The sequence below is a fragment of the Caloenas nicobarica genome, chromosome 23, assembly GCF_036013445.1.
Source record: "Caloenas nicobarica isolate bCalNic1 chromosome 23, bCalNic1.hap1, whole genome shotgun sequence".
NCBI lineage: Eukaryota > Metazoa > Chordata > Aves > Columbiformes > Columbidae > Caloenas > Caloenas nicobarica.
This window is the reverse complement of record NC_088267.1, coordinates 3,368,358-3,389,504: the sequence shown is the minus strand read 5'-3', so window position 1 is coordinate 3,389,504 and position 21,147 is coordinate 3,368,358. Positions and strand designations below refer to the sequence as shown.

General features: G+C 69.5%; 2 protein-coding genes across 5 annotated transcripts; both read left to right on the top strand.

Annotated features, from left to right (window-relative positions):
* The first annotated feature begins 245 nt into the window (after positions 1–245).
* Positions 246–4,028, top strand: LOC135997639 (xylan 1,4-beta-xylosidase-like). 2 transcript variants are annotated; one of them, XM_065650389.1, is made up of 14 exons: positions 246–477; positions 548–708; positions 786–945; positions 1,088–1,258; positions 1,330–1,421; positions 1,504–1,661; positions 1,742–1,845; positions 1,940–2,164; positions 2,242–2,327; positions 2,497–2,633; positions 2,724–2,807; positions 3,007–3,215; positions 3,335–3,541; positions 3,639–4,028. In XM_065650389.1, the coding sequence occupies exons 1-14, from the start codon at positions 286–288 to the stop codon at positions 3,924–3,926; spliced, it is 2,274 nt and encodes a 757-aa protein (XP_065506461.1). In that variant the 5' UTR covers positions 246–285; the 3' UTR covers positions 3,927–4,028. The 2 variants fall into 2 exon arrangements, with proteins under 2 accessions (XP_065506461.1, XP_065506460.1); XM_065650388.1 differs by having other exon boundaries at positions 2,718–2,807.
* Positions 4,029–6,647: 2,619 nt separating this feature from the next.
* MAP7D1 (MAP7 domain containing 1) lies at positions 6,648–21,047 on the top strand. Of its 3 annotated transcripts, none has more exons than XM_065650381.1 (18): positions 6,648–6,781; positions 12,473–13,144; positions 13,245–13,313; positions 13,995–14,158; positions 14,450–14,564; positions 16,138–16,248; positions 17,779–17,901; positions 18,033–18,175; positions 18,297–18,430; positions 18,526–18,785; positions 18,862–19,030; positions 19,096–19,255; positions 19,507–19,611; positions 19,713–19,766; positions 19,870–19,927; positions 20,042–20,159; positions 20,233–20,429; positions 20,512–21,047. In XM_065650381.1, the coding sequence occupies exons 1-18, from the start codon at positions 6,727–6,729 to the stop codon at positions 20,520–20,522; spliced, it is 2,718 nt and encodes a 905-aa protein (XP_065506453.1). In that variant the 5' UTR covers positions 6,648–6,726; the 3' UTR covers positions 20,523–21,047. The 3 variants fall into 3 exon arrangements, with proteins under 3 accessions (XP_065506453.1, XP_065506455.1, XP_065506454.1); XM_065650382.1 differs by lacking the exon at positions 6,648–6,781 and adding an exon at positions 8,758–8,829; XM_065650383.1 differs by lacking the exon at positions 16,138–16,248.
* Positions 21,048–21,147: the final 100 nt, after the last annotated feature.

Here is a 21,147-nt window from a genome sequence, read left to right as displayed (position 1 = left end):
CAGCCGTGCCCGCGCCGGGAGGTGCACGGGGGTGAGAACCGAAACTCCGCGACTTGCCCCGGCGGGGAGCCCGGGGACGGGAGCCGGGGCCCGGCCGCACGGTGCTCCGGTGCCGCCGCTTTCTGGTGTGCTCCCGGGACAGCGGGGAGCGCGGCTGGAGCCTCGCAGCGCCCCGGCACCGGGATCACCCGCCCCGCCCCGTCCGGCGGGCGCAGGATCGAGCCCCGCCCCGCTGCGCCCATCGCCCGTGGCCTCGGAGCGGCGGGCCGGGACGCTAGCCGTGCCATGCCGCGCCGAGCCGGGCCGGGAGCGGCGGGACCGGGGCTGGCGGGGCTCCGGGCCGCCGCCGTGCTGCTGTGCGCGGTGCTGGGACCCGCCTGCCCGCAGCCCTTCCCGTTCCGGGACCCGACGCTGCCCTGGCCCCGCCGCCTGGACGACCTGCTGGGCCGGCTGAGCCCCGCCGAGCTGGTGCTGCAGGTGAGGGGCGGCGGGGACGGCCCCGGGGCCCCCCCGGGACCCCCCGCTCAGCAGCGCCGCTGGCCCGCAGGTGGCGAGGGGGGGGACGATGGGGAACGGCCCCGCGCCCCCCATCCCGCGGCTGGGGATCGGGCCCTACAACTGGAACACCGAGTGCCTGCGGGGCGACGCGGAGGCTCCCGGCTGGGCCACGGCTTTTCCCCAGGCACTGGGGCTCGCCGCCGCCTTCAGGTACCAGCACTGGCACCCCACGGGGTGCGGGACACGGACCCCCACGTCCCCTGACACCCCCGTGCTCCACCCTGCAGCCCTGAGCTCGTTTACCGGGTGGCCAACGCCACCGCCACCGAGGTGCGAGCCAAGCACAACGACTTCACCGCCGCCGGCCGCTACGATGACCACACAGGGCTCAGCTGCTTCAGCCCCGTCCTGAACATCATGAGGCACCCGCTGTGGGGCAGGAACCAGGTGTCGGCACGGGGGGGTGACCCTGGGTCAGGATCAGGCCACGCATGACCGTGGCTGACCGGCTGGAGGGTGGCAGCAGCTCCCTGGGGTGCTGGCTGTGGGAGTGGGGGTCCCAGCAGTGACCCACCTGTGCCTTGGCCAGGAGACGTACGGGGAGGACCCGTTCCTGAGCGGGGAGCTGGCCCGCAGCTTCGTGCAGGGGCTGCAGGGCCAGCACCCTCGCTACATCAAGGCCAGCGCCGGCTGCAAGCACTTCAGCGTGCATGGGGGCCCCGAGAACATCCCTGTCTCCAGGCTCAGCTTTGATGCCAAGGTGAGTGCGGTGGGGCCGCGGGATGGCAGGTGGCCCCCCGGGCGCTGACCCCTCTGCTGTGACACTTGCAGGTGCTGGAGCAGGACTGGCGCACAACCTTCCTGCCCCAGTTCCAGGCGTGCGTGCGCGCCGGCTCCTACAGCTTCATGTGCAGCTACAACAGGTACCGAGCGTGGCGGTGGCTGCGCTGCCCGCGGGGTGGCTGGTGCCCGGCTGGCCGGGCTGCCCCATCCGCTCTCCAACAGGATCAACGGTGTTCCTGCCTGCGCCAACAAGAAGCTGCTGACGGACATCCTGCGCGGCGAGTGGGGGTTTGAGGGTTACGTGGTGAGCGACGAGGGGGCCCTGGAGCTCATCATGCTGGGGCACCACTACACGCGCACCTTCCTGGAGACGGCGGTCGGTGAGCTCACGGGACGGGTGCGGAGTCCCCAGGAACCACGTAGGCATGACGGGTGGTTTCCCTTCTCTCCTGCACGGCAGCCTCCATGAATGCCGGCTGCAACCTGGAGCTCTCCTACGGCATGAGGAACAACGTCTTCATGCACATCCCCCAGGCTCTGGCCATGGGCAACATCACGCTGCAGGTGAGCGGGGGGCAGCAGGGCCGGGGGCACAGGCAGGGAGCCGGGGCTGCCCCCACCAAGCACAGCCGAGGTTTCGGTATCGGGGTCTTTGCAGATGCTGCGCGACCGGGTCCGGCCCCTCTTCTACACACGGATGCGTCTGGGGGAGTTTGACCCCCCAGCTATGAACCCCTACAGCACCCTGGACCTGAGCGTTGTGCAGAGCCCCGAACATCGCAGCCTCTCACTGGAAGCTGCTGTCAAGAGCTTTGTGCTGCTGAAGAACGTGCGGGGGACGCTGCCTCTCCGGGCCCGAGACCTGCGCGGCCAGCGCCTCGCGGTGAGCACCGTACACAGAAGTAGGCAGGGGACACGGTGACCCAGGGGTGCCCACCCTCACCGCTCTGCCCTCCGCAGGTGGTGGGTCCCTTCGCTGACAACCCCCGGGTGCTGTTTGGGGACTATGCGCCAGTGCCAGAGCCGCAGTACATCTACACTCCCCGGTGAGACAGCGCGGTGCTGCCGTCCATCCCCTGGTCCTGGGCACTGCCCAGGGCTGCTGCTGGAGCCGTTCGACCCTTCACTGGGGACTGGGGCAAGTTGGGGTGTCCCCAAGTTGCCCCGACTCTGGGGCACAGCAGCCCCTGCGCCTTCTGCTCTCCCCTGCTGCAGGAGGGGGCTGGAGACACTGGCAGCCAACGTCAGCGTGGCGGCGGGCTGCCGGGAGCCACAGTGCCAGCGGTACTCGCGGGCAGACGTGGTGGGGGCGGCGGGGGCAGCCGATGTGGTGGTGGTCTGCCTGGGGACAGGTAGGTGGGAGCGAGAAGGGTCCTCATCCATCCGCGGTGCCCCGGGTGGGTGTAAGGGGCTGTCCTCTGCCTGTCTCCACGCAGGTATAGATGTGGAGACCGAGGGGAAGGACCGGAGCGACCTGTCCCTGCCAGGCCACCAGCTGGAGCTGCTGCAGGATGCGGTGCAGGCAGGTAGGGGCTCTGCAGGGCTCAGCTCCACGAGCACCTAGGGGCTGGCTGGGGTCCCAGGGGTCCGGGCCAGCCCAGAGGGGTGGTGATGGGCTGGGGCTCAGGGCCACAACCCCCCCAGATGTTCCCCATCCACAGGCCCCCCCTGAGCCGTCTGAGCGGCGCTGGTGCGGGGTTCTTGGTGACAACTGTGTCCCTGCAGCCGCCGGGCGCCCCGTCATCCTGCTGCTGTTCAACGCGGGGCCCCTGGACGTGAGCTGGGCACAGGCGCACGAGGGCGTGGGGGCCATCCTGGCGTGCTTCTTCCCTGCGCAGGCCACCGGCCTCGCCATCGCCAGGGTGCTGCTGGGTGAGGCAGGGGCCAACCCGGCTGGCAGGCTGCCGGCCACGTGGCCCGCGGGCATGCAGCAGGTAAGGCCAGGGCAGCTGGCAGCACCCGGAGCCCTTCCCTGCCTCGGTGGCCATGGGAGCCGTGGGACACGGGGCTGATTCTTGGCAGTGCCCACCCAGCCCTGCCCCACATCCCACAGGTGCCACCGATGGAGAACTACACCATGGAGGGGCGGACGTACCGGTACTATGGGCAGGAGGCCCCGCTGTACCCCTTTGGGTACGGGCTGTCCTACACCACCTTCCAGTACCGGGACCTGGTGCTGAGCCCCCCGGCGCTGCCCATCTGTGCCAACCTCTCCGTGTCCGTGGTGCTGCAGAACACGGGGCAGCGGCATGGCGAGGAGGTGATGTGGCTGTGGGGTACGGGTGCAACCGGGGTCCCCCCTGCCAGGGGGGCAGCAGGGGAGTCCCGTTGGTGCTGACTCCCGTCCCTCCGGGCAGGTGGTGCAGCTGTACCTGCGGTGGGAACAGTCGTCCGTGCCGGTGCCCCGCTGGCAGCTGGTGGCTTTCCGCCGTGTGGCCGTGCCGGCCGGCCAGGAGACCAAGCTGTTCTTCCAGGTGACAGCGGAGCAGCGTGCTGTCTGGGCACAGGGCTGGCACCTGGAGCCTGGTGCCTTCACCCTCTTTGCCGGTGGGCAGCAGCCGGGCCAGCAGACACGGGTGCCCTTGGAGGTGCTGAGCGCACGGTTCAGCGTCACCGGTGCAGCCCGGCCCCTGCGCAGGTGCTAGAGATGGGGGTGACAGCAGAAGGGAAGGGGTGCATGGTGGCTGCGTGCACTGCGGGGAGCGCGGTTGTTGGCCTCGCAATAAAGTGCTGGGTGCTGCTCCGCGGTGGCTGTGTCACCAGGCTGGCTCGCCTGCCATGAGGCCCAGGGCTGCCCACCCTCCTGGGGATGAAGGCAGCGCTGCTGGTCCCCTGCCCCCCAGCACGGGAATGCGCTGGAGCAGCCCAGCAGCTATAAATAGAGCAGGAGCCACAGGCGTCACCGGCCCCGCACACGCGGGGCTCGGGTGGGGTGTGGGGCTGCAGCAGCGCCCCAGGGGGAAGGGGACAAGGGCAAAAGCCCTGGGCAGGGCAGGGCAGTGCTGTCCGTCTGTGAGGAGGTGCCCAGCCATGGGCTGAGGGGACAGGAGGGAGACCCATGTGCACCCACACTGGTGTGCACGTGTGCTGCTGCATCTGCTCCCCTGACGTCACCCCAGGGTCCCCTCCTGCCGCCAGCGCTTGGGGTTTCGGAGCTGCCTGCACAGAACTGTGCTCAGCCCCTTGGCAGGAGCTGCAGGGACCCCTCTGTTTCTCCCTGCCCTGGGACAGGGATCTGATGGTGATGCTGGCAGGGGATGTTGGGAGCTGAAACTCAGCAGGAGCTCCAGCCTTGTGGGGCTGGGGCTGCCCAGGCCTGACACCATGACATCAGGCACTAATTACAGATGCAGCATGGGATAATTACAGAGCAGGCGAGGGCTGTGGCAGGGCAGGGCAGAGCTCAGCCCATCGCTGGCCTCTTTGTCACCTGCCCCCATGGGGAATCGTCCTCCAGCAGCAGGGCTTTGCAGCTGGCCGTGATGCTGGCCCCATGGCAAATGCTTGGGGGCTGGTGGCTGCCCCATTGCGTCACCAGTGATGGGCTGGTACCGCACCCCTGGGCTCTCGGGCAGGATGCAGGGACAGATTTTCACCCCCGGGTTCCTGCTAGGTCACTGTCCCATGGCTAGTAGTGGGGGTCAGCTGGAGCATTTTGAGGGGATGGGGTTCAGATCAGCCCTCCTGGCCATGGTACCGTGCTCAGTGCTGGCCCTGCGTGGCCACTGAAACCGCCCACGTGGAGCCTGGGGTGGGGGCAAAGTCCCGGGGCTGGAGGAGGGAGGTGTGGGACAGAGAGGTGGGGAGCGGGTGGGATGGGGTGTCCCCCGTGGTACTTTGCCCAGAGATGTCGGCAGGGTTTGTTTGCCGTCCTCATCCCTTTGCACCCAGTCTCCCACAGCACTGGCTTGCGCTGGCAGTGCAGTGGCCATGCCGCAGCTGTAATTGTGCATCACTTTCGGGGTGCTCAGCACCCCATTGGCTCCTCCACAGCATCTGGGTGAGGCATTGGGCACACTGCAGGGGTTAGAGCCACGGCTGGGCCCCAACCCACGGGGTGCAGCCCCCTCCCCTGGCCAGCCCGAGAGAGCCGTGGCGGCGTTGCCCTCTGTGTGAGGGGCTGAGGAGCGTGGGGAGCTCTGGGCACGCAGCTGCTGAGGTTGGGCGGCATGATCGTCATGAGCTCATCGGATTTTCCATCAGTGCGGGAAGGCGGCTGTTCCCAGGAAGCCCGACGCAGCGGGGCTCTGCCTGCAGCGGAACGATCGATCGATGTTCTGTGTGTTGTATAAGCCCATCGACTTGGGCTGGCACTGCAGCCAGGAGCCCCTGGCATCACTGCCCGCACTGGGGGTGCTGCAGGAGCAGCCACCCCTGCAGTGGCACAGAGTGAGGCCACCCCATCTGCAGGGGAGCCCTCCTGCCTGCTCTCCTTCCCCTGAGTCAGAGGAACACGCTTCTGCAGGAGAGGGCTGGGATTTCGGGAAACCTGTTTGCCTGGTAGGCGAGGGAGAGCGGGTGTCAGGGGATCTCCTGGCCCTGTGGTGACATCATCCCATAACCAGGCATCCCTGATGGGCGCTGCTGGAGCAGGCAGACACCCGTGCCCGGTGTGCGTTTTCTTCAGGATGCTGCACGGGGCAGGGACCGGGGCCACTCTCCTGGCCCACCCCTGCTTCTTGCAAGGCCAAGCGGAGTTTCATCCCCCAGCAGGGCTGAGCCAAGGCCTCTGCTCCTGCCCGGGGAGTGGGGGTGGCCTATTGTTATCTGCCTGTTATCAAGGCACGGTGGGATGTGTGGGAGCGAAGCCCTCGCCCCAGGAATGGGGGCGGCTGCTGGCGGTGACTAAGGCTCACGTGTGACGGGTGGGTGGTGGGGAAAGCAGCAGCGAGGCCTCGCGAGCAGCCGAGGTGGGGCTCCGGGACGGGAAATCAATGTCTCTTTGGGGTGCCTGGAAATGGGGCAGCTGATCTAAGCAGTGCTGGCTGTGGCTCTGGCTGCAGGGGAGTCAGGGGATGTCTGCTGCAGGGCCAGCACCTCGCAGGTGACCAAAACATCGTAAAATGTGGGGAGCGGGAAGGGTGGGTGCAAGCCCGAAAATGTGGGAGAGGCTGGCGGGCAAGGCTGGGGGACACTGGGCACGGCAGGGACAGGCAGCAGGGCAGGCCTGAGGCCGGGATGATGGGCGTGTGGTCCCACCCTGGCTGCGGGAGGGTGACCAAGACCGCGGAGATGAAGCTCGCGTTTGGGGCAGGGGAGAGGTGAGCCCGGCCAGAGCATCCCCCGCCCGCCCGCTCCCCCCAGCACGGGCCCGCGGGGCCGGGCGGGATGCGCAGCCGGGGCCGGGGCGGGGAGCGCCGAGCGTCCTCCCCCGGCGGGCCGGGGGGAGCGGGGCGGCGCGGCTCGGCTCGCCTGGGCCAGCCCTCTGCGCCTCCCCGCCACGCCATGGAGAGGAGCCGCGCCGGGCGGGAGCCGCAGCCCCGGCCCCAGCCGGCCCAGGGTAAGGCTCCGCCGCGGGGACCGGCTCCGGCGGCCGCCCAGGGACCTTCCCGCACCGCGGGGCCGCGCCGGAGTCCGTGCTGCAGGATGCGGCCGTGGGGGAGGCGGGGGCCGGGCCGCGGCGGGGAGCGGGAGCCGGCCGTGGGGGTGCCGGATCCAGCCGTGGGGGGTACCGGACCCGACCGCGGGGGTACGGGATCCCGCCGTGGGAGATGCCGGCGGGGATGCCGCGGCGGCCGGGCGCGGGGAGCGGAGCGCTGCGCCGGGCCCGGGGGATGCGGCGGGGCCGCCCGCGGAGCCGTTCGGGCGGCAGCGCGGGGCGGGGGCCCGGGGAAGCGGTGGAGGAGCCGGGAGGACGCGTTACCGGGGCCGGGGGCTCTTTCCGGGAGGGACAAAGCCCGGGCACGGCCCCTCCATCTTGGGGTGGGACGGAGCCGCGCAGCCCCCGGCCCCGCCGCCGCCGGGGGGTGCAGGGGGAGCTGCCCTTCTGGAGCCCTCCCGGGGGCGGCCCCGCCATGGCGGCGGGGTCCGGGGCGGCGGCGCCTGCCCCTGCCCAGGCTTGTTCCCGGCAGCCGGTCGGAGATGCTGGCCGGCCCCCTCCAAGTGCCGCTGCCGGGGGTCCGCTGCCGCATGTGGTAACGGCTGCTCTGGGGCGTGGGTGGCCCTAACGTCTGTGCCCTGGTTGTGCCGGGGACCCGGCCACGGCCCGTCCCGCTGCCTGCCCGCAGAGCCGGCTGGCGCTGCCCGGGGCAGGAGCCGGTGCCGGCGGGTCGGGGGGTGCAGGCGCTGCCCCCCGCCACGGGCACTCGGGGCACGTCCCGGCTGGTCTGGTCCCGGCGCTGCCCCGGGATGAACTCGGCAAACCGGGAGGGCGGCGGCCGGGGGGGGTTTGTTTTGGCTCTGCCCCGCAGGGCTCCAGCCAAGCGCTCTCTGTCCCGCCGGGCGCTGCGCGGGGCTGTGACTAAGCAGTGAGGGCTCCGTGGCGGAGCCGCTTCCCACCGATGGAGGAAGAGGAGCGGCGGCTCCGCTCCCCTCCCCTCCCCTCGCTCCCGGTGCCGCCGTGATTCACCGCCCGCGCCCTGGCGGGGGGGGAGCGATCGCTGCCGGCTCCCGGCGAGGCCCAGATGCCGCTTGTCCTTTATCGGTGCCTCAAGAACAAACCGGCTGCGGGTCCCCGGCTGCGCCGCCCGCACGGTGCGTCCTCGCTGCGGACATGTTGTCTGTGTCCCCTCGCCGCCTCCGCAGCCCGGCGGGGCCTTTCCGTTTCTCTCTCGGCCATCGCTGCCCGGGGAGGAGGGTTGGCGGCTCCCGGCCACGCTGGCCCCCTGCACCCCTGCCTGGTTTGGTTCCCTGGTGCAGGGGGGTTCTTGGCTCTTTCGCCAGCGGAGGATGGCACTGGGAGAGCGTGGGTGGCTCTGCAGCACATCCTGCTCGGGGGACCATCCCTCGTCCTTCTCATTTGGGAGACCCACATGGCTGGGCAGCCCAGGCTGCTCCCCGTCTCATTGCCCAGCGCCGGTCAGAGCCGCCGCCCCCCCGCAGTGTGCCGTGTCCTGGGTGCTGGTGGGGCAGGGTTGTCCTCCAGGGACCAGACGCACCGCGATGTGGGGCAGCCGGTGGTACTGGTGGGGCAGGAGCTCATGGAGCCGCCTGTGTGGAATGATGCCCCATGGGCAGGCAGAGGGGTGAGGACCAAGGCAAGGAACAGACAGAGGTTCATTCTTGTCTGGGTTGCCGCCAGCTTCTCCTGCCCTTCTCCCACTGGGACAGCAGAGAGGGAGGGTGCAGGGTGAGCTGGTTGCCAGCCAGTGCCTGTGTTTGGGCGCCGGCAGCTCGGGAGCTCTCCCAGTGCAGGGACACCCGCAGAGTCGCTGCTGCGAAGCTGTCAGAGCAACGTGATGCGATGTGTGGAGCAGTGATGTGACAGTCCCGTGGTGCCATGTCCAAAATAGTGCAGCTCTCGCTCGTTGGAGGGCTCGGAGCAGGGACGGGCGGCAGCACAGGCAGCCAGCTGGGAGCAGCGCCGGATCCTGCACGGCCCCAGCCCCGGTAGGTGCCACATCCACGTCATGAGGCTTAGGACCCATTTTTTGGAGGTGTTGTGCACCTACTCCCCAAGAGGCTGGATCCCGGCAGGTGCAGAGCCCAGTGCCCTGCCTTCCAGCCAGGTTTCTGTTTTCCCAGTGTGATGCTAGCAGGCAGGTTTTTGGGAGCGCAGCTGGGCCAGCTGCCCTTGGCATTGGTGGCTCCGTGCGGGTCGCCCCAAGGACGAGGGCACCTCCTGTCGCCACTGCCAGCGCTGCCCAGATGGATGGCAAGCAGGTGCTGCCTGCCCCTGCCCTCGCTCTGTTTGGGGCTGTGCCATCACTGCAGCCAAATGGAAAGTTTGCCGTGGGGGTGCCGAGGCACAGCAGCAGCTCAGGCTCTTTCTTCCATGTGTATTTTAAACCCTGGAAACCCCCCAATTCTGGCCCCGCTCTGGCCACGAGATCCCGTCTCCCAAGTTCCTCTTGTTGCTCTCTGGCTTGGCACGTCACCGCCGGCTCGGTGCTGAGCCACAGGAGCTTGGTGGCCTCTGCGAGGGCCAGCGTGGTTCCTGCGTGGCTGCCCCACACCCCTCGTCCCAGTGCCTCAGCGGGGTACGGACCCCGAGAAGGGCAGCAGCAGCATCATGGGATCCCCTCCACAGGGACAGGGTGTCATTGCTGTTGGTGGCTGTACTGGCCATCCCATGGTGTGGGGCTGCAGGCACTTGCCTTGTGTATCACCCTGCCCGCGCACGTGAGCCAGGGCCGAGGATGTGCGTCAATGCTGCGCCCACGGCCGGGATGTGCCGGGGCTGTGCCGGGGGTGCTTGCTCACTGTCCCTGTCATCCAGGTGTGCGGGTGCTGCGGAGCGGGGGGAATCGCGGGAGCTGGGCAGGACCGGGCAGGCTCAGCGGTGAAGCACATCTGAGACATGGTGAGGCGGGGTGAGATCAGGGACAGAGCCAGGGCTCCGAGCACCCCAGGGCTCTGAGCACCCCTGTACACCCCATGGCACTGCAGTGGCCTCGGGCAGCTGCTCTCCCTGCCAGACACCAGCACCCACAGAGCAATCCCAGCCTCAGGGTGCAGCTGCTTCCCTGCTCAGCACCGGTACCTGGTGGCGATGGGGAGAGGCCCTGGGGACCCATCCTTCGGGCACTGCCATTGAGGCGGAGAGTGGCAGCTGGAAACCAGCCGCATCAGGAAAGGCCCAAGGGCGCACTGGGTGCATGGGTGTCCCTGGGGGTGGTGGCGACCTGCCCTGCAGAGCTGGCAGTGGCTCTAGGGACTGCGGTTCCCCTTGGGACCTCGTCCCCGGGCATTGCAGGGACTCATGCAATGGCTGAGGTTCCACTAGCCGGGCGCTGTGACACCAGCCCTTTCAGGTGGCTTTGCAGTGGCCACCAACGGGTCTCTGCTGCACCAGCCAGCTCTGCTCTCCTTTCCTCCCGGGGCAGGGATGGGCCCTGTCCAGTGTCCCCTGCGCAGGCACTGCATGCGGAGCAGCCCATGGTGGCTCCAGCCGTGCCACAGAGCGGGAACATGAGGATATGGCAGACAGGGGGGAGCTGAGGTTAAAGCGCAGTGAGTGCCCCCCCGCCCTTGTGGGAAGCGCCCGCGGGGATGTGCAGCGGACGGTTAACGATGGCTGCTGGTTAACGATGGCCGCTTCTTCCGACTGGAGCACCCGCGGGGCCTCGATGTGCTCTTGCTTCATGGCACTGGGAAATTGGCCTCTGCCTGGCTGAGCATCCCCAGCCACGTGTCCGCCACGGAGCCGCGCTGCACCGGGCAGTGCTGGGCTGGAGGTGCCGGTGGTGCTCGGTGGTGCAGGTGCTGGTGCCATATGGAACCTGGGAGGAGCCGAGATGGGCTGGGTGACACGGCGTCGAGGGCCAGCGCTGTGCCATCCCGGTGCCAGCAGCGGGGTCAGTGCCGCCCAGGCTCGCCCGGGCTGGGGCTGCAGGGGAGCCGTGCCTGCACGTCTGGGGGGCTGGGGAGCTAATCCCCTGCGGAATGCCCCGGCCAAGGGAGAGGGGACGCCCGCACCGCCTGGGCGCAAGCAGCGTTGGGTTTCAGGGCAGCTGCCGCGCTGGAGCAGCGACAGGGACAGATGGCGGCAGGGCTGGCCCCAGCCACGTGCAGGAGTTTTGGCCGTGCCTGGCAGCCCTGCCCTGGCCACAGGCGCTGCCATCCCCCGGCACCGCTCCCCGCACACTCGAGGCTCTGGGAGGTGGTGCCACCGCAGGTCTTGTCCTTAGAGCTGGCACCTGGGGGCTGCCAAGTCCCCAGTCTGGGGGTGCTGATGTGGGGGGACAGGGCAGGGGAGCCCCCAACTGCAGCCCTAGCACCTTCCCAGCCGCACATCAGACTCATGGCTGCCCTGCGGGGTGCAGCGCCGGGGACGCGGGATGTGCAGGATCGGGCCAGGGGATGGGCTGGCTTCCTGCGGCAGAAAATACCCGGAAAGCGGTGCGGGTGTGCGGGGGGGCTGGGGCCGGCTGTGTCCCATGGCGAGGGCTTGGCGTGGGGCGGGGGAGCGGCGCCAGCCCCTGTTTGCAGAGCCCACACTTTGCCCGTCTCCGAGGACTGTGGAGAGCTTGGCAAACACGGCTGAGCCGGCGCGTGATGTCACCCACAGCAAGAGCCGCGCATGGGGCCGGTGGCTGCCAGTCGCTGGTGTCCTCACCATCCCTTGTCACCAGAGCTGGGGCCATGCGCTGCAGCCGTGTCTGTGGAGCTGGAGCCAGGTGCCCACAGCCCTGGTGTGGGTCAGGCATCGTTCCCGGGGCAGGAGCGATGGCCATGCCGCTGCATGGGGCTTGGGGCTGTGGTCCTGGCGGGTGCTCGAAGGTGTGTTTGCAAAGAGCTGGTTGCCAAGGGGGGGTCGCCGCTGCTGGCCACCGCAGGTGGTCCCAGCACATCCACTTCTGCAGAGGGCACATGCTGTGGCTTCGCAGGGCGGGTGGCACCGTGTATCTGTCCCCAGCGCTGGGGCATGCAGCAGGCTCCCGCCATGTCCCCTGGGGCTGGCCGGGGTGGGGGGTGATTCCCCGGGCACAGAGCGGGCACCGTTTCCCCCGCCAGCCCCACGGCGGGGCAGCGAGCGGCCGGGCCCCGTGTGGGGAGGGGGCTGTTTGCTGGCGCGGCCTCGTGTGCATTCCTGGGCCATGAGTTCATGGCTGCGGCGCAGCGCGGCGCTGGGGGACATGGGCCGGAGCGGTGACGTCAGGCCGCGGGGCCCGCGCCCATCCTGCCTGTGGCCGTGCCGCGAGTGCCGGCGGAAGCGGCCGTGCATCCTCCAGGGACAGCAGCGGGGACACATGTGGGTCCCCGTGCCTGCGTGGGGTCTTGGTCCCCACGTCCCCCCACGGCGGGGCCGGCGTGGCAGCTGCTGGGGGAAGAAGGGTGGCTTTGTGGCAGCGGTGCCTGGCAGAGCCCCGTCCCGTCCCTCTGTGCATTGTGCACCCAGTGCCTGGCACCCGCGTGGGTGCCCCCCGAGACAGGGGCAGCAGGAGGGCTTGGGTGGGGTCTTGCTGCCATCCCCGGGGGACATGGGGACTGTCCCCAGCTCCTTGTTCCCGTGGGCCGTGTTTGGGGGGGATCGGGCTGCTCCCAGCTCCTCCACTTAGTGACCGTTTGCTCTGCTCTTCCTGTGTTGCAGGGAAGCCACCGTCCCTGATGGGAGACAGCGTGCCCCCCCCGACCCCGCCGCCCCCCTCACCTGGGGATGCCCTGCAGGGAGAGCGCACCCCTCCCCAGCATGACCGACCCGGCCCTCCAGCCACTGTTCCCTCCGAAAAGACCGTCTCGCCCGTCCCTCCAGCCATCACCCCCTCCGAAAAGAACATCTTGCCTGTCCCTGCAGCCGTGACCCCCGCCAGGCAGCCCGTCTGCCCCCCAGCTGTGACATCCCCTCCCACGAGCAGCACCCCACAGCGTGATGGACCCGTCCCTCCAGCCGTGACACCGCCAGGACAGCCTGTGTCCCCCACCCCTACAGCCATGGCCCCCTCAGCAGAGAGCGTCCCCCCCGGGTGTGACAGTTCCACCCCTGGGCCCCCCCGGCCCCCTGCCTTGGAGCACTCCAAAGAAGAGGCGTCTCCCCACGCTGCCGGCCAGCCGGTCCCCGTCCCTGCTGCCCCGTGCCCGGCAGAGACACTGCCCCATGGCAGTGACCCCCCAGCCCTGGCTGCTGGCAAAGGGGTCCCTTCTGACGCCAAGAGTCCCCTGGGCAGCGCGGCTGGGCCCTCGAAGGACGTGCCCCCCCGGAGTGACCGCAGCACCCCAGCCGCAGCCTCGCCGGCTCCTGCCGCCAGCCCCCGGCCCAAGCAAGGTGGGTGCCCGCGGGGGCCGCGGGTGCTCCGGGGATGCTGGTGCCAGTGTGGTGTGGGATGGGGGTTTGGGGGCTGCTCTCATGGGATCTCCCCCCACAGATGCCCAGAAAGCCCAGGCGAGGCACAAGCAGGCGAAGGAGCGGCGTGAGGAACGGGCTAAGTACCTGGGTACGGGCTGGGGGGATCGGGAAGGTCGCGGGGCTGGGGGGATTGGAAGGGACATGGGGCTGGTGAGCCTGGGGCGCGAGCCAAGAGGGAAAGTGGCCCGAGGGAGGCAGGAGCTAAGGAGCTTTACTGGGTTGCAGGCAATCCCATTAGCTGCCAGGAGCTGAGCCCGGGCAGGAGCTGCTGTGCCGCTGGCTCTGCCCTCCCAGCACGGCTCTGCCCCCCCAGCACACCGCTGCCCCCCTGGTATGCCCCTGCCATGCTCCCCCGGCTGCTCCCTGCCGTCTGGATGCCTCCTGGTCTGTGCAGGTGCCACCAGCGCAGTGCCCAGCTCTGTCCCGTGTGCATGCAGCAGCAGGCAGCCCCGCAGCAGCTCGGGGTGGCGGGCGAGCGGGGCCCCCGCGCCGCGCATGGGGCCTCCTGGTCCCCGCGCTCTTTCCACCCTCATTCCCCCATTGTTTGCCGGCGCGCTCGGCGGGCTCCCGGCCTCCCTTTTGTCCTGGCCCAAACCCCTCCCTCGCCGACCGGCCGCGATGCCGCCTGCCCTGCGCGCCCAGCGAGCCCGGCCGCCTGCCCCAGCCAGCCCACAGCCCCGTGCCACCAGTGGGGACACGCGTCCCCACGGCGGGGCTCCCCAGGGCTGTGCTGCAGGTGTGACCCCACCACCCCTGCTTCCCCCCGCAGCCGCCAAGCGGGTGCTGTGGCTGGAGAAAGAGGAGAAGGCCCGGCTGCTGCGGGAGAAGCAGCTGGAGGAGCGGCGCAAGCGGCTGGAGGAGCAGCGGCTGAAGGCGGAGAAGCGCCGAGCTGTGCTGGAGGAGCGGCAGAGGCAGAAGCTGGAGAAGAACAAGGTGGGGATGGGCGACCTGTGAGCGCAGCAGGTGGGGGTCTGGGGACGCGCTCTCTGGGGTGACCTTGTGGCTCCAGCAGCCCCGGGAGCTGCCCCCATGCCCGTCCTTCATGGCGCAGAGCCTCCGCCGTACCTGGCTCCTTGGGCACACGTGCCCTGGCCAGGCTGGCATCACTGCCCCGTCTCCCTCCAAGCATCCCCGTCGCTGCGATAGCCTCATGCCGGGTGGCACCAGTTGCTCCCGACCCCCTTCCCCCGGCCACTGGCCTCACGCATCCCTCTCCCTCGGCAGGAGCGCTATGAGGCAGCGATCCAGCGCTCGGCCAAGAAGACGTGGGCAGAGATCCGGCAGCAGCGGTGGTCCTGGGCAGGAGCCCTGCACCACGGCTCCCCCGCACACAAGGATGGTGAGTGCTGGGCTGGGCGGGGGGCCCTGTGGCTCTGCCGGCGGGGGGGATGGCTGGGCACGGCTCTGCGGGGCTCTGTGCAAGGAGGGTGAGACCCCCACCAAACCTAGCTCAGCCCCGCTCTGCTCTGGGGTCACGCTGCTGGGCTGTGCTGGGCTGGGCCGGGGCCCAGGCGTGTTCTCTGGCTTTTCCCTGCTCTCATGGGGCCGGGTGTCAGCTGGGACTGTGCGTCGTGGTCACCGCTCCGCGCAGGGATGTGCCTGGGGACAGCCCTGGCTGCCTGTGGGGATGCTGTGGCCGCGGTGCCTGGGGCTCTGCAGTCAGCCATGGGCTGTGGAGCCATGCGAGGTCGTTGCGGTCTCTCGTTAGGGTCTGTGCTGCGGTGTGTCCGCTTGTCCCCCGGCTGGGTGGCGGCAGCGCTTGGCCCCTCCAGCGTCAGCATGGGTCTGACTGTGGCCGGGTGTGCTCCCGGGTGTGCGTGCCCTGCAGTGGAAGCACTGAGCCCAGCTGGACCCTCAGGGGCTCCTCGGGGACACTCCACAGGGTTCATCACCGTGGTTGGGTGTGTGGGGGTCTCCTGTGTCCCCTGACCACCAAGGGGACAGGGCTGCACTGGCAGGCGCTGGCACCACCTGGTGTGGCTGATGGCAGCCGGTGGCGTAGAGGGGAGCGCTGTGCCCCAGGGCACGTCTGCCCAGCATGTGCCGAGCCCTGGCTGTGCCTGGCTGGGCTGCGTGTGCCGGCACCATGTGCCTGGCTGTACCTGTTGGGGCTGTTCATGCTGATGTGGTGTGTCCGGCTGTGCCAGGCACCGCGTGTGTACGGTCTCCACGTGTCGGGTTGTGCTGCGCTGTGCGTCCAGGTATTTTCTGGCCAGCTGTGCCCAGATAGGCTCTGCGTATGGGCACCGTGTACCCGGCTGTGGCTTGTGGCACGTTCAGGTGCAGCGCTGCGGTGCAGCACCCAGCAGGGACTAGCAAGGGGACACTTTCCCCTGCAACTTCCCACATGGGATGCGCTGCCGGAGCTGCTGCTGATGCTCTTGCTCACCGATCTCCTGGCTGCCGCCTCTGCCGGCAGTGATCTCCTCTGGTTGTTCTCTCCAGAGGAGCCCGGCCAGGGCGGAGCGGTCCCGGTACCCCATGGCGGCGCTGCCAGCCACCAGCACCCTCCTGGCACTGCCATAGGGACCCAGCACCTGTGTGAGCGTTGTCCCATGTCTGTCTGGACCTGCCGCCCTCAACCTGCTCCCTGGGCTGGCAGCTGGCCCGGTGCTGCCGGGGTCCTTGGCTGCCCGGCTCCCGGTTCCCAGGACTGCGTTTGGGGGACTGGCATGGTGGGGCTCCCTGAGGATGAGATCCCTGCATGATCCCAGCATGACCCCCCAGCTGGGGCACTGTGCGGTGCCGGACGCCAGTGCAGTGCGTCGTGTCCCCAGACACCAGCAACTCCCGGCCCCGCTCTCTGTGCCACGTCCTCCTGCCCCGTGCCCCTATCGGCCGTGCATGCTGCATGCGGGGGCCCAGCCCTGGCCCTGGGACTTTAATGCCCTTGTGTCTTTTCCCTCCTCCAGGTGCGAGCCGCTGCTCGGTGTCCGCTGTAAACCTCCCCAAACACGTCGACTCTATAATCAACAAGCGGCTCTCCAAATCCTCTGCCACCCTCTGGAACTCTCCCAGTAGAAGTAAGAGCCCTTTGCATTTGCCCCAGCGCAGGGGGCACAGTCCGGCCCCTGCCCTGCGCTGGGGACCCCCAGGCCAGGGTCCCCCACCCCCAGGCCCTGCCTTGCAGCACGGTGCCCACAGAGAGAGGAGAAGCCATTTGCTGTTTGCGGGAGGAGGCTAGAGCCGGCCGGCGGCTCCTTGAGGCTGTGTGCAGGCTGGGATGAAGAGGAGGAGGAGCAGCTGGGTGGTGGCAGCCCCATGGGGTGCCAGGACAGGGACTGGGAGCCCTGGCTCCCTGCCCCAGGGCAGCTCCGGCAGGTGCAGCTGCAGCCGCAGAGCAGGGCTGTGTGTCACCGGACCCTCCTCAGGGCTGGGCATGGTGCTGGTGCCGCCGCCGCGACGCCTGTCCCCACCGGCACTTGGGGCTGGGTGGCACCAAGCGCGGTGGGCACGGCGCTGTGTTGGGTTGCTGCAAGGTCATCCTGGCCCTGGGCGAGCTGCCCGAGGCTGCTGGCCGTGCTGGAGGGCTGTGTCCAGCACCGGGGCTGCTGTTGTGTTTCAGGGTTGCCTGGCGATGGGCGCGCGCCTTCCCAGCCGAGTATAAATAGCTGGAGCAGCTGACGCGGGCGGCTGCGGGGCCGTGGTGACGCAGGCGGCTCCCGCCAGCCCCACGCTGGGGGCTCAGCCTGGGGAGCAGCACCTGGGGGCTCTTGGCACTGCCCGAGTGGGAGCAGCATCTCTCTGGGCTGGTGCCAGCCTGGTGACCTGTCCCCCTTGCTGCACCCAGGGCTCTGTTCGCTCCCCTCCTGGCAGCGGGTGCTGCTCCCGGCCTGACCGGGGGCCACAGTGGAGAGGGACGGAGGGGCTCTGTCTCTGCAGGTGCTTCCCATGTGTCCATGGGGTGTTTGGTACCAGTGACAGGCACTGGAGGGCAGCCAGTGGCAGCCCCATTCCCAGCCGAGCCAGCAGCGTGGCTGGGAACCTCCATTCCTTGGGTGCCATGAGCCTGGCCTGGCTGCCGCGGCGTGCTCAGCAGCTTTGGCGCAGCTCCCTCGGGGCGAGGGCATGCTGCAGTGACCCCAAGGCAGCTGTAGCGTGCTGGGGGCTCGATCACGGCAGGACAGGGGACAGGGAGGGCATGCGCCGGCACTGGGCACAAGGAGAGGGCAAGTGGAAGGGCTGCAGGGCTGCACCCTGGCGCTGCTCGCCGTGGTGCTGCACCATGGGTGCTGCTTGCTGTGCGTTCATGGTGGTTGGGGTGTCCACAGGGCATGGGGACACCGTCGTCATTGTGCCACAGCACCGTCGCACCGGCACGCAGCCGCCCCCCATGCCTGCGCCTGCACAGCCCCCCGTTCTCCTCACCCACCGTGCAGGGCGGTGGGGACCCCTCCCCAGCGTGGCCGAGCTCTGGGCGCCCCCGGGGCTGCGCATGTGCCCGGGCTTTGCCGAAACTGCACGGCTGCTACTCCCGGCACGGCCGCGGGGTTGGGGGCCAGGCTGATGTCTGGGGGCTCAGGGACACACTAAGGGCCCCTCTCCCTCCCCAGACCGGAGCTTGCAGCTCAGCCCATGGGAGAGCAGCATCGTGGACCGGCTGATGACGCCCACCCTGTCCTTCCTGGCACGCAGCCGGAGCGCGGTGACACTGTCTGGGAATGGCAAGGAGCAGGGTGAGCACTGGGGGGGACACGTGGGTCCTGGCACCGGCAGGGGACTGGGACGAGGCAGCCTGAAGCCAGCAGAGAGCTGGTGCCGGTGCCATGCCGGCTCTGTCCCGACGGTGCGGTCACTCCTCCCGCAGTGCCCGTGTGTCCCCGTTCGGCCTCTGCCAGCCCCCTCAGCCCCTGCCACAACCACCGCCTGCAGCACCGCTGCCGCGACAGGCGGAAGGCGGCTGCTGGCAGCCCCGACGTGACGCCACGCCGCAGGACCGAGTCCTCGCCTGTGAGTGCCGCCTCCTGCAGGGACCCCTCGGTGCCAGGGTGGCCGTGGGGCACAGCGTGGCTCCCGGCCGAGCCAAGCGCCTGGCGCTCATGCTGCCTCTCTCTGTCCTTGGCTGGAGCAGAAGAAGAAGGAGAAGAAGGAGAAGGAGCGGGAGAACGCCAAGGAGCGCAGCGCCCTGTCCCGTGAGCGCAGCCTCAAGAAGCGGCAGTCGCTGCCGGCAGCGCAGTCCCGGCTCCTGCCCGCAGCGGACAGCAGGTCAGGACCCGTCACCATGGGGGCTGCCGGTCCCTGCCCCATCACCGCGGGGGCTGTCTTGGCCCCACTAATGCCATCTCTCGCTCTGTTTGCAGCCCCGGCCCCAAGAACCGTCCCTCATCTCCTGCCACCCTCAAAGCCCGTCCGGCATCCCCCAGCCCGGGCCCCGGCTCCCCCCACAAGCCGCCCCTGCCCCGCAGTGCCCACTCCTCTCCCAAGGTGCGGGCCAGGGCGCGGGAGGAGCGGGGGGAGCAGGAGAGCAAGGTGAAGGCACGTGAGAGGAAGGAGGAGGAGCGGGGCCCAGTTCCCCCAGCCCCCCCTGAGTCCCCCAAGGTGCCCACAGAGCCAACAGCAGGTGGGTAGGGGGTGGCTGGGGGGGCGGCGGGGCTGGGGGCAGCGGGAGCAGCCCTGATGCTGTGCGCACACTGCAGCCGCCCCTGCAGCCCCCAGCCCCGCACCTGCCACCCCGCCGGGCAGAGCCCCCGCCGGCACCACGGACCGGGAGGAGGCCGCGCGGCTGCTGGCGGAGAAGCGGCGCCAGGCCCGTGAGCAGCGGGAGCGCGAGGAGCGGGAGCGCCGAGAGCAGGAGGAGCAGGAGAGGTGGGTGCTGCCCCCCTGGTCCCCCGCCCGGGCCCCCGCACCGTGCTGAGGGACCCTCCCCGCAGGCGAATGCAGGAAGAACGGGCGCAGCAGGCCGCGGAGGAGCAGAGCCGCAGGGACGCCCTGGCGCGGCAGCGGGAGGAGGAACGGCGGCTGCAGGAGGAACGCGAGGCCCAGGAGAAGGCACGGGCCGAGCGGGAGGAGACGGAGCGGCTGCAGAGACAGGTCTGCGGTGGCGGGTGTGGGGACAAAGTGGGGTTGGCAGGGACAGGAGAGGAAGAGGTGGGATGGGGGATGAAGGCAGGGATGGAGGGGAAGGCAGGGATGCTCTCTTGTGGTCCTCACCCTCGTGGGATGCAGGGGTGAGGACCAGCCCAGCCCCTTGATGCCCAGGGGATGTGGGGCTGTGCTGAGCCACCCAGCCAGCCTGTCCCCACTGTCCCTGCCCGGTCTCATCTGTCCCCGCTGTGCCACAGAGGGAAGAGGCCGAGGCAAGGGCGCGTGAAGAGGCTGAGCGGCAGCGCCTGGAGCGGGAGAAGCATTTCCAGCGGGAGGAGCAGGAGCGGCTGGAAAGGAAGAAGGTGAGGGCTGGGGGCACCCCTGGGCATGGGGCATGGCACGGGGGGCCCTGCACGGGGTCCCGCTGGCGAGGGCTGTGCACGAGCCCCTCTCTGCCCCACAGCGCCTGGAGGAGATCATGAAGAGAACGCGCAAGTCGGACGCAGCAGATACCAAGGTGGGTGCCTGTCCCCTTGTGTCCCCCTTCCTGGGGGCACGGGGGCCTCTGCAGAGCCCTCGTGGCACCGCTGCTGCTCCTCATGGCTCTTGTCTCCGTGTAGAAGAAGGAGGACAAGAAGGTGGTGAATGGGAAAGCAGTCGAGCAGGAGGATGTTCCAGGTACACAACCTGCCATGCCTCTGGGGCGCCCACAGAGACATGGTCCTGTCCTGCCCCCCCAGCCATGCTGGTACAGGGACCGTGGCTGAGTGGGGACTCTCCTGGTGTCCCCAGGCCGTGAGAAGCGCGCGGGGCCGATGCCGAAGGAGGAGGAACTCCCTGAGACAGAGACACCAAGCACAGGGACGCTGGGGGGGCCGAAGGGCCCAGCAGGCGAGGCGCTGCAGCCGAGGTGAGCACGGGGGCAGCCGGGGGGGCTGGGGGATGGCAGGACCCTGGCTGATCCCAGCCCTCCCACCCCACAGCTCCCCGGCCAAGGAGGTGGCATCTCTGGTGAACGGCGTGCAGCCCGGCAAGCATGAGAACGGCTTCTCTGGCACGGGGGGGCCGCCAGAGCTGCTGGAGCTCTCCCACCACGGCACCAGCCCCGGCAGCATCATCCCCTTTGGCGACAAGGAGCCATTCCTCAAGCAGGCCGTGGTCAAGCCCCCCCAGGTGACAGGTGAGAGATGAGGGGTGTGCAGGGGGGCACTGGGGGTGCTGCGGCCATTCTGGTCTCACTGCTGCCCCCCACTCCTCCGCAGAGGTGCTGTGAGGGCCAGGCCCCGGCAGACGTCCCCGTGGTGCCACTGCACACGTCCCGACTCCGGACGCCCACGCAGAACCGTAGCTGTTGTCACAAGAAAAACCTCGCTGCTCCCTCCTGCCTGGCCCTGCTGTGGGGGGCCGGGGGAGTGTGGGACCCCGGCGAGGGGGAAACCTGGTTTCTCTCTTCGTTCTTGTTTTTATTTTGTTTTTTTAAATATGCACCTTATCAGACTGACACCCCCACCCTAGCCGCCCGCCAGAGCCGCCCCAGACGTGTGGTGTAATACTGTAGTTATTTAACTCGCTGGGTACAATGTATGTGAATACTGTAAATAGAGCTCGGCCGGACACGGGGGACGCCGGCCTGGCCCCGCGCGGGACGGGAGGATTCGGGGCTGCCGGGGGCCGCAGCCCGTCCCCACATCCCCGTGTGTGTGCACTGGGGTCCCCCGGCCGGCACCGCGCTGCTCCCCGTGCCCTTGTGACAGTGTTATGCACCCGGACAACCTTTGCAAACAATAAAAGTGGTCAAGTGCCCTCGTCTTGCCGTGTCCCCGAGACAGGACCCGCGCTGCCCGCGGGCAGAGGCCGTGCCCGGGGTCTCGGCTGCGGGGCCGGGCTGGCAGCTCCGG

Bases quoted from the DNA above. Each gene is read 5' to 3' on its own strand.
- LOC135997639 (XM_065650388.1), top strand. From the start codon at position 286: ATGCCGCGCCGAGCCGGGCCGGGAGCGGCGGGACCGGGGCTGGCGGGG. The intron at 1,846-1,939 runs GTGAGCGGGGGG...GGGTCTTTGCAG, and splicing joins TGGGCAACATCACGCTGCAG to ATGCTGCGCGACCGGGTCCG. The intron at 2,808-3,006 runs GTAGGGGCTCTG...GTGTCCCTGCAG, and splicing joins GCAGGATGCGGTGCAGGCAG to CCGCCGGGCGCCCCGTCATC.
- MAP7D1 (XM_065650381.1), top strand. From the start codon at position 6,727: ATGGAGAGGAGCCGCGCCGGGCGGGAGCCGCAGCCCCGGCCCCAGCCG. The intron at 16,249-17,778 runs GTAAGAGCCCTT...CTCCCTCCCCAG, and splicing joins CTGGAACTCTCCCAGTAGAA to ACCGGAGCTTGCAGCTCAGC. The intron at 18,431-18,525 runs GTCAGGACCCGT...CTCTGTTTGCAG, and splicing joins CTGCCCGCAGCGGACAGCAG to CCCCGGCCCCAAGAACCGTC.